This window comes from Schistocerca americana, chromosome 1, assembly GCF_021461395.2.
Source record: "Schistocerca americana isolate TAMUIC-IGC-003095 chromosome 1, iqSchAmer2.1, whole genome shotgun sequence".
Taxonomy (NCBI): domain Eukaryota; kingdom Metazoa; phylum Arthropoda; class Insecta; order Orthoptera; family Acrididae; genus Schistocerca; species Schistocerca americana.
The window spans coordinates 354,178,454-354,190,463 of record NC_060119.1 but is presented as its reverse complement, the minus strand read 5'-3'; the positions used below and the strand labels follow the sequence as shown (position 1 = coordinate 354,190,463).

Below are 12,010 nucleotides of genomic sequence, written 5' to 3'. Positions count from 1 at the left end.
GAGCAAATAAATGGTAATAATTTAACTTTGAAGTTAGAGGTCTTGGAGCAGATATCAGAAGTTAGCACTCAACTCCAGATTCATATTGATAAATCTCAAGCTGAGAAGGAACAGACATGCAACAAAATACAGAAACTAGTGGAGGACTCTTCTAGCTTAAAATTAAATTTGCTCAGCAATCTCAAAAAGGATAAGGGTGATCTACCTAGAGAAGTAAATGCCAATATAAGTCCAGATAGTTAAGTATTTATAGAAACTATTAACCAAGTAGAACTTGCTTTAGATAAGAAACAAGAAGAATTACCCAATTTAAAAGCAAAGATTGGTAGAGAAAGATCTGAATTAGATTTAATAAAGAGAAAGGTAGAAATAGATTCTAGAATAACTGCAGTGTTAAAATGAGGTCACAGAAGTATGGAGTCTAGAGGTGACCTGGAGGTAAACAACAGTGACAGATGTAACATGAATCAACCAGAGAGGGGCCAGGTCCAAATTTTTGTATAAAGTAAGGTTCCTATGAATTTAGAAATCCCTATGCCATCCGTTATGATACAGGATGAGCACTCATCTGACTCTAGCGTCAGTAAGGCAGATACAGTTGTTGGAAGGATGGATTCTAATATTATTAAACCGAATAATAGGATTGGTAACGGAACGTGAAGTTCTTCCAACAGGACTGGTGGGAAGAATTTTGATTAGGGAATAGCAGTCATTTGACACATTGCTTTCGCACATTTAAACCTGATGGAGCAGCACATCCTATCATTTTTCTGAGAACATTTGTAGATGCATTACTACCTTCACGTAAAAGTAAGAAGAAAGTAATCTTTAGCATAAGACATTTGGATGGCGAAGCTGCAGAATGGGGATGCTGCATGCTAAAGATTTCCAGAATTGGGAAGACTTTAGCAGACAGTTTAAGGAAGTCTTGGTCTGAGAGCGAACAACAAAAATTAACAATGGAATTGATAGATCCCAATCCTTGTAACACAAGCTGAGGATGTTTAACAAAGTATCTTGAGTGGCATCTAATTAGAATGAAATTCTGATGAATCTATTCGAGAGTGCCATTTAATTAAGGTAATGATTAGTCATGTGCTAGCCTGCATTCAAGAGAATGATTGGCAGAGAATGGAGCAAAGATAGCACTGTATGAATTATCTCGAGCAATTAAAATATTTTAAACAAAACTAGAGAAGATGAAAAATCTAGATTTGGTAAGGACCATCATAGGAAAGGTAATAAACACTGTGAAAAGCAAGGAGAAGTCAGAACTAGTCAGTAATGTCACCAAAAATTTAATGGAAAGTTAGGTAGATTTCAAAGTAAATCTTTCTCAGCACACTGGAAATCATTGAAGTCTTTAGGTAGGAGCTGCACTGAGAGACCAATAAAGATGAATACTTATTACAGGATGATCTATTGGAAGAAAAAACTTGTAACTAATGAATCCAATAATTTGAAACCCATAGTGCTAGGAAAAGTTTTTGGGAAAAAGGTTCACATTATTGTTGACCCAGGAAGCAATGTGTGTGTGTTGTAGACCAAGATATTTTTGAAAACAAGAGAGAAATATGGAAGTGTCCAGTGTTACCTGTTACTGGAGTTCAAATAGCTGGCATTATTGGGAACAGAAGAAAGAATGTGAAAGAATAAGTCAGAGTCATTCTTTTTGGGCAATTTAAGATTTAATCACAGTTTTTAGCAGTAGCAAATATGAATGTATCGTTATTGTCAGGATTAGACTGGCTGTCTTATCTTAGGATCACTTTGGATTCAAAAGTCAAACTATGTTACGTCAAGTGTTAGTACAAAATGTATGCATTCCTTTCGTAAATATGGACTGCAGTGAAGTACATTATGAAGAACAGGTTTAAATGTGTGTTACCTCGTGAATAGTGTGTGATAAAATCACAATGATCAAAGAGAGAGCAGAAGGGGATCAACTTACTACTAAACTGAGTGAAAATGATCAACTGACCATGAAGGAAAAGGGAGATTTGCTTGAATTATTAATTAGAGATATTATTGGATAAACCAGGATGCAATGCAAAATAAAGATTAGGGGCACTAAACCTTCATTTAAAAAATTTATCCTACACCCATAACAGTCAAACCAGCTGTGCTCTGTTAGAAACCTATTTAAAAAAAAAAAAGAAGAAGAAGAAATGGCATGATTGAAAATCTCAGAGTGCATATAATAATCCTCTTTCAGTAGCGCAAAAATCCAATGGTGGGGTGTGCTTAGTTTTAATTGCTAGAACTTTTAAATCAAATCACAAAACTGGACCTTTACTAATAGAGCAAGATTTAGTAGCATAGATCTAACAATAGGCTACTTGCAGGTGGCCCTTATCCACAATCACACCCTTATACAGCTTTTCACTCTGAAGGACTGTCTTTTCAACTCAAAGTTTTGCTGTTTGTTCTTAACAGGTCAGTATCCATATTTGTGTGGGCACAAGGTCTAGCTTATATGTTGATGAATTGCTCATTATGGACTGAGGACAAAGAATTGTTGGAGGAAGTTTTTAATAACTTTAAATGAAAGGGGATTACTACAAAAATTATTAGATATGAAGGAGGTAAATTTTCTAGGGCATATTGTGGATGCTAGAGGGATTACCCAACTCACAATGAGTAGAAGCTCTCGCTAAAAGTCCTTACCTCTGAACAAAAAACTGTTTAAAATTTATTTCTATGTGAGATAAACATTTTTCAAACATTTCTAACAGAAGACCATGTAATGAATCCTGTTATTACACAACAGTTGAAACAACAGTCATTGGCAGTGGGGTGAGACACAGACACTAGCTTTTGATAAAATTAAAGAGAACTTGTTAGAAGAACCTTTACTGTACCACTGAAGTTTGAATGAGGTATTGATGTTATCAATGGTCATTTCTGATTATGGTGTGACTTCTAAGGTACTCCAGGGAGATTTATCTATGGAAAGAGGTAGTCATCACAGTATAGCTTTTGCTAGTTTAATTCTAAATAAGCATAAGAGAAATTATTGTATCAAAGAAAATTAAGCATTACCTACAGTATGAAATTTTACAACCACAATGTGTGCTGAGCATAGTAGTAAGTTAATATCACAGTTTACAAGTAAGTTATCATGACAGACTTATGACGGATTTTGTTTCTTCAAGAATTTAATTTTGAAACATGATACACAGGAGGACTAGAAAATATAATACCCGATACAGTATGAAAATTACCTGTAGAGCTGTAAGAGAATCAAAATATATATGACCCAAATAACATGTTTTGAATTTACTTTATCAAAAAAGAACAACATACTAAGGCGTGATGAAATTAGCCCCACTGATAATGGTGGCACAGGATTTAGATATCAAGTCAATAATAATAGAGGTGGAAGTTGGATAAAATGAGAGTGTGAATATAAATGCGTATGTGGTACTATCAGTCTCTGATGGGAAATAATTAAGAGTGTGCCAATGTTACATGTCATGGGTATTGTTTACTAAAGGAGATTAATTATACACTAAGAGACAACTAAGCCAGAGGTTAACAAAAGGATTACCACTCACCTCTACTAAGATTAGTTCCTATTTCCCTTTGTCACAGTACTCTGAATATTGCATGAAGGCAAATCCCCAGTGACCTTACCTGAAGAGTAATACTGACACATGGACCAGGGTGGTCATTTAGAAAAATGGTAGCATTAATTCAAACAATGACCCGAGCCACTTGTTAGCGCTGGTATAGCAAAGTAAGACTAAGTAACCCACATTTTATATCACTGATACCATTACAATACATAGTACAAAGGAATTTGGTCAGAGGCATAGAACAAATCAACACCTCCAAAATAATACTCAATAAAATATTTAATACAAATAAACCTAATGAACCCAGATTGTTAACAGTCATGGGAAGCACCTTTAAAGTTTTGCAGGCCAATCCTCAATTAAAATGAAGAAAATAAACAGTAAGAAATGTAATGGTTACTACATAGTAACTAATGCTGGGAGAAAGCCAGATGTACATGATAAACAGTTACTCATACCACCAGGTCATATCAGAAAAGTAATTAATTTAAGGAAACTTTACCCTAAGACTGGCAATTCTAAGAAAAATAAAAATGAACTTGATGGCAAAAGGAATGGAAAGCTAGCACCACATCAGAAAACTTGACAATGTAAGTAGCATTAAACCACTCATATGATGAAATACTACCACTATCCAATAGGAAAGTACATGAATTAATGCTAATAACAGTAAATAATACTATGAGGATGAAATACCCTAGCTTCTACTCCTTACTGTTCAAGGTATTTAAAATGTAATGAATCAGTTGTAAAATAAAGGTACAACAAATCCAAATAGCCACAAGAAATTCTGACTGATTCTCTAACAATAACATATTTATGAAGGCACTGTCCTTCGAAGATATAATATGATAAAACCAATATTGATGATAGTTAAGGAAAAATAAAAATCATTATAGACACTATGCCAAGGAATTCTAGTTATTAAATGAGAAAATAGCTCCCATTATTCAGCACCTAACTCAAATAATGTTATAGTATGAAAATGCTATAGTATGAATGACACTACAGACATTCTTTATGTCATATTTTAATAATTTTAGTGTGTGAAATCACATGGTCTATAAAATGAAGCAACTAGTGAGTAACACATGGAATTTAAAAGATAACTAATATTAAAAACCCTAACTATCAGATTCGGTAAAATGTCATTTCATGAGACAGACCTATCTAAATTCCATTACTAAAAGAATAATAATAATATACAAAGGCAATCCTCAGAAAGAGGGGATTCAGTTTTGTTAAAGAATGAATAAAAGCTTTGTTCGTAAAGTATAACAAGAGATATGTATTTAAAGTCTACTGATGAACTTCTGAATGTTGTAAAATCAATCCTGAGGTCGCTGAGCTCAGGGCGAGGATGTGTCGTGCACCAGATTTTAGTGAGCAGCATTATCATTTTCTGCTTGAGTGTCCTCAGGTAAGCAATAATAATATACGATTTAATTACGTACTTTTATTTGAAGAACACCAATGGTCAGCAAGGCAAGAACATTGGGTCGTCATTGACAGCATCACCCCTGTATATTGTTAAAAACTGATGTCTGCAATGAATATATCAGTCTGCAAGAATGTTTTGAGCTTTTATGTCCATTGTGTATCATGTCAATGTACTCTAAAAAAGTGTGTTATTTAAATGTGTAAAGCAAGACTAAGGATGTTGCAACTGGACTTATTTCAAGAGACAAGGTTCAAAAGCCAAAGACTACAGCAACTAGTTGCAGGACAAGTCTTCTATTTTAAGCTTTTGCTGAATAATGATGCTACTGTGCTGAATCATTAGAAAGTAATAACTTAACTTCCTGGAAGTGATTAACTTTGAACAATACAATGGCATAGTTTCATTTTATTGCTACAGTGAAAACTTTATCTTGGTGGCAATTCAAAAGTAATCACTGTACAATATGGCTACGAGAATTTTACACCCCGTAATGAAATCTGTTAAGCTTACCTATTAATGGCTTCTGATTAGAGATATGTTTGACAGTAAAGGAAACATAAGAACTTCAAAGAGTAACCATTCTTACATTCTCATCATGATGTTGAGCAACTTTGGAGAACAAACCATTTTAAAGTGATATATTTCGATTTTATGCAGCTAAAAAATATCTGTGTCCAATTGTATTTTACCAAGTCAATGCCATTGTTTTAGTGAAATAGAAAAGCAATTCTTCTCAACTAGGTAGAAAATTATTTACAAAGAAATTTTTGTATGAAATCTGGTCCTGCTGATGGACATGGTCATTTATATTAATGGTGTGGTTCTGCTGATTAACATGGTCATTTATATTACTGGAAACAATAGTCGAAGAATATTAATTAAATCATGGCACACCTTAAGAAAGAGTACAAAGTTTTATCATATTCTGAATACACTGGGTGGGCTCTATGGGTTATAGAAGGCAGTTCATCATCCAGACTATATTAAAGGAGAAAGTACACAACAAGTGGAAAATAGCATCACAGTTAGTACAGGTACAGGTACAGGTACAGGACAGCTCAGTAAAAACATAATCCTCATTGATTTGACTGACACACAGGAAAATGGACATACTGAGAACGAAGTAAGTCATTTGTTTCTATTGTGGATGTACACTCTTATAACGAAAGAACAAGTGTTTGACTACTGCATGTTGCCACATAATGGACAGTTCTTTGCATGCTAGGCAACCACAGATGATTAAAGCCACATGTGGCATAGCGGCAGTCATTCTCTGTCGCCATACACTGGTCAAGCTATCGAAGTCAGGAAAATTAAAAGGGGTGACTGTTTAGTGAGGTGAAGCCACTGCAGATGAAGATCCTCAACAGGCAACAGTTGTCTATATGTCAGAAAGGCATACAGATGAATAATACTATTTGCCAAGATTCAAAAGCTATTGTGCTGAAAGTTGCAAATGGAAAATGTGTCTGGCCAACAGGAACCTATGTTGTGAGAGTATCTGTCAACAACAGAACAGTGCCCATCAAACTTGTCATTTTACCAGAATGGAAATATAATGCTTTTATACATTCAGTCTGAGGAAGAAAAACTCCTGCTCCTTTGCCAAGATCCACATTACATCAAATTATGAACAGATATGCCTTTAAAATCAAATCTGAAGAATACTAAAAGTTTTGAAACTGAGTGAAGTAAGCAATCATAGTGCCAAAATCAAGTATGCTCATTTTATGGTATGCATTCTGTGGAAAAATCTCTATAGCTTTGGTGTAGGAAAGACCAAATCAGAAAAAGTTTTTCAGATCTCAGCTGATAAACTGAATTTTTTTTAAGCATCAGACAGCTTTCCATGCTGCAAGGAACTATTACCCACTAGACTATATTACCTTCACATATTCCACCTAAAACATATCACAAAAATATGCAAAAGTCAACAATGAGAAGCTCTCTGAAGCAATAGGCAATGACGATAATAACATCAGCGTGCTGTGGATAACTTAGTACCAATCTTGAAGGACTTATTTTTTCCCCTCATTAATAGAATATGTGCCACTCAAAGGAAAATAAGTATAATCTAACCTATTCTTAAAAATGAAAACATGCAATCACCTTGACATTACTGCCCAATGAACATTTTACCTGCTATATCCAACACTCTGGAGTATATTTTTCTGAACAAAATTACTGAATACCTACATAAATTCAGCTTACACGAGAAATATCAGTTCAGATTTCGTTAACATCACAATTCTAACACTGCACTGTGGTACCTAATGATCTGAAGTACGCTATAGACAATCTTTAGTACACAACATTGATGCCACCAAAATCCAACAAATAATTTTCCTGCAGTTTGACAAGTGGAAGTACAATTTGCTGGTGCACCTCAGTGTTGTACTATACAGTACTACAATGCTTACCCTGTACAACAATATATAGATAAAAAAAATACATTTTGAAATCATAAATTCCTTCTACATAAGCTAACAGCAGTGAAGAATAAAACCAAGTGATAATTTGGGTACACAATATACAGAAAAGCAACTTTTTATGTATTTCTGGGAAAAAATGTGGTATTTAGAATTGTTGGACTGTGCACTGGAACAGTTTGAGAGCTACTTGAGTAATAGACAGCAGCATGTTAGTGGGAATGAAAAGTCTTCCTGCATGTGTGTTCTCTCAAGCATACCAAGGGGTCATTCATGGGTCCACCACTGTTCTCCTTGCATATGAATGAGTTCGTTGATTTTGTTCTCCTCTAATTGTAATTTCTATGCCAATGACCTCCAGCTCGGTTTAATTGCCAGACCCAAGGTTACCAATACTGGCATCATCCAGATAAACGACAGTCTGACTTCAATGATTGCCTCAAATTCTTCCAGATGGTATTCCAATATTATATTGGAAAATGGTGAAGGGTATAACTGGCTGAGCAGACGTGATATCTCGGGTTTTCTGGGAATGCCCGATTACTTGTGTACTTCTGGGTGTTCAGCCAAGTTGTTGTTTCCATTGTGCGAACAGTATTTCAATGGCTGACTCAGTACCTGGAGAAGACAACTGAGTTGGCCACCAAAATATCGTTCACAAAAAGAAACAACATGGCTGAACACCTGGAAATGCATCATTTTGATGAGCACTTCAAATGGGCAGAAAATAGTGTTGCCACATGCAGAAAGACTTCCACACGCCTCTACACACTACAGAAATTTCAGAATATATTTCTACAGCATGTTACACGTATACCTTTGCCGCCACTAGTTGCGCCAAACCACCACTATTTCGGTTTAATCCAACAGTGCAGAAATAAAGAAAACTCTCGAGTGTTAGAACCAAACATGAATTCATGTTTGCATTTGTGTCTCATATAGCCACTTAGGATGCCTGTGGCCAGACAAGTTATGAATTACCACATGCTATGTCAACTTCAATGGCTCCTTAAGATAAGTTCACACTGCAGCCAAATTGCCAGCACATCACTGCTCACCGGGAGCCACGTTACATTTATGCTGCAGCCTCACTACTGGCACATTGTTGATCATGCAGGCATCTCACTTTTCACTGGGATCTTTTACACTGTGTCAGTTTCTCACATTGCTAGTGGATTACTGGCAGAGTGGGAAGCAAAAGCAATATTCTCTACATCGTCTGATGACTGGAAGAAGGCAATGGCAAACCACCTCCACTAGGACCTTGCCTAGTCGGCGGTGCAGCTCTCCTGCATCGTCCCCTACTCTCCTCGGCGTGTGGGACATCATCATCATCATCATCATCATCTGATGACAGTAATAGTGGTTCAATTCACATAAAAATTTTGTTTAATGACAAGAAGGAAGAAGAGGCATAGATGGATGTTTGGAATGTAGGCTGTCCAAGCTCAGATACTTTCACCAGTTCTAAAACCGTCACAAAAATTATCCACAGCAATTTTTCAAACAGTGACAAATGTTGCCACAAATTTTCCAGTTAATTTTAAATATTACTGAGCCAGAAGCAGTTAAACCAATGAAGATTCCACCTGCAACACTGTTAATGCAACCTGTCTGAAGAGCAACTGATACGACTACGCACACTGAGATAACATTTTGTCAGTGTCTACCCACATCTACTTCATGTAGTACATCTGTCTATTTTAAATTTTTGTCCTGATATTATATCAAAAAATAGAAAATGATAAATCAGATTAACTAATTTTCAAAAATTATAACCCTTCATGAAACCTGTGTGATGGTCTCTTGTCTCTGATCCCAGACTGCTTTGTGTCCAAAATGACTTATCTCTAATGGTCACTTGTAGTCCTCACACCTTCAATTATCTCGTAAGCACACAACAGACATTACTGTCTATGTACTGCGGTTTCATTGGTAAAATACAGGAAAATGTCACCTACAAACATGATCGCTTGGAAAGCACTCATGCAGCCCATCGTAGAATATTGCTCTTTTGTGTGGGATTCATACCAAACAGGACTAACAACAAATATGGAATGCATAAAACGAAGGGCATCACTAATGATCACATTTGTTTATCATGCAGGTGAATCACAGAAATGCAAAAACCATAAACTGGCAAGACTGGAACAAAAGATTGAACAAAACACCTCGAGAAAACACTATTTACAAGTTTCAAGGGACAGGCTCTATACTGTATCCCCATAGAAGTTGCTCTTGCAGGGATTGTGAAGATAAAATGAAACTAATTTCAGATGGCACGGACACATTTAAACAGATATTTTCCCCCAGACTCAATAGGCAAATGAAATGGGAAGAAACATTAATGTGTGATAAAATGGAAAGTGACCTCTGTTCTATTATTTCACACTGGTTTGCACAGTATGTGTGTCAAGGACCATGTAGACGTAGATGCAAGGGAAGCTGTGTGACTAGGCACACTTCTCTACACAGCTGTATTGCTACATGTTAAATGATCACTTTTCACTTTGCTCTGAGACAGTAACCCAGCAACAAAATGTGTTCTGTACTCAGTGTCAACAATTAAGTGTCTTCAATACCTCTGCGAGATTCTCATGGGTAGTGTGGTATCGTGATTCCCACTGCTTTAGCATTTGTTGGCACAGATGAATCCACACATTGATTATTTATACAAAACAGACCACAAGTCATCCAACTGTTCCTGATTAATATTTTGAATACATAAAGCTAGGGCTCTCACTCTCTCTCTCTCTAATAACACAGTTTCCCCTTAGAGTGTCTGACTGAAATACGAACCCTATACAATTGTGTGGGATGTTTAAAGTAATACTTGTTACTTACCCAACTAAATTCTGTCTAACGTGTCTTACAGGAACACGTTGTATTGAAGTTCATAATAATACAACAGTTATAGATTTGAAGATGTTACATTTCATTTAACAGTGAATAAATATTAAATTCTCCACATTACTTTTTTATAAATTAGTACCAAGATAACAGTAACATGTGAACAGCACTTAAATAATAAAAAAGTTCATTTGTTCACAATGTGTCATCTGTATTTCCTCATCTTCTTCCCTTTCAATCTTTTCCTAACTCCTTGTGCTTCTTCCGTGTCATCGTTGTCATCAACAGCAGCTTTCCTCCTCTTGTTCTTGCCACCCTTCTTCTCTTCTAGGTCCTTTAGTTGCTGTCACAGGAAAAGAAACAGTTAAAAACAAAATGGTAAAGGATGTAATATATGCTTTTACACAAAAAGAAATCATTATTTACCATTTTTGCCGTCCTCTGGGCTTCTGCCACTCTTTCTTGCAACAACATTACTTCATCTTCCTGTAGCTTGAATAGTGGAAGCTGCTTGCCAATCAAATGTTCAATACGCTGGTACAGTTCAACATCATACTAGAAAGTATTAAAATCACAGAATTTTATTCCAACAGGCTTGCTTACCTAATGTGACAACATAAAAACTAAATATCTTTTGGTGCCAGAAATTTCTTCTGCAAAAGCCAACAGTGACAAAGAGCAAAGGCAACTGGTAATTTTGAGATGTGATATATAGAAAAGCAAAGAAGTAGAACACAAGAATTATTACAGCACTGTGGAAGGAATATGGAGAAAGAGACTAAGAAATACTCACACTATCAAAATTATGGAGCAGCAGGAACCAAAAGCAACAGTGTTACACAAAAGTATGACACTTATTATCATGCTTAAAAAATGTATGTCTTTTTGTTATTAGGAAAAAACACTGATGGAACAATGTCCTGACCAAAGACAACGAATAACAGTTCTGTGGAGGTACAGGAAATGAGAAGGCCAACGTCAGATGGACTACTTTCATGAAATTAATGACCTGGGTATCACAATATTTCCACACATACAGAGGATACTATGCTGCAGCACCATCGTTGAGGAATAGCTTTATGATAGTTATCCGATAATTTGGGCAACGTGTCTGAAGCAAGTAGAGTATTGGCATATAGTTTTTAATAAGGGTGGTTTACAAAGTGAAGAGAAAGCTTTACTGGTGCATGGGGTTATTCCTGCACAGATCTTTTAATCACTGTAATTCTATTCTGCATCTCTTATGAATCTTAGCTCATCAATGAATAGCAGAAAACTTCCAGTAAACGTTATCACCATGCCAGAAACATATTTAAGAAGTTATACATGCAGGAAAATCCTGAGGTGATATATAGGGTGATTATAATTAAAGTTAAACTATGAAAATGCTGTAGAAATAAGACCACTGGTTGGAATGAAATCAAATTGCAACATAATATTGTCGGAGAACAGGGAAACACTATGGCAGAAGAAGAAGAGAGGGAAAAAATTGACCAATAGATGACGCTGTATGTGTCAGAATACATAAATGGAAACACCCATTGAAATTGGTATAAACATGCCGAGTACACAGCTTTTCCAACTTTCGCATCTGTGACGTTCACCATGACTATCTCAATGCAGGGTTATGTTATGCTTGTAAAGCTGTATTACAAGGATAATGACAGTGCACACATCGCTCTGCAGAAGTTCTGGACTCTGAAGGGTTTGAA

At 35.9% G+C, this 12,010-nt stretch overlaps 1 protein-coding gene across 1 annotated transcript in view; it reads right to left on the bottom strand.

Moving 5' to 3' along the window:
• Positions 1-10,362: 10,362 nt before the first annotated feature.
• The window catches only part of LOC124622602 (probable ATP-dependent RNA helicase DDX47), a 47,955-nt gene continuing 46,307 nt past the window's right edge, over positions 10,363-12,010 (bottom strand). Inside the window, exons 8-9 of the mRNA XM_047148365.1 lie at positions 10,725-10,853; positions 10,363-10,641 (exon numbers count right to left, since the gene is read on the bottom strand). Of these exons, the coding sequence (XP_047004321.1) occupies positions 10,504-10,641; positions 10,725-10,853 (267 nt within the window). The 3' untranslated portion in view covers positions 10,363-10,503. The remainder of the gene's footprint in view (positions 10,642-10,724; positions 10,854-12,010) is intronic.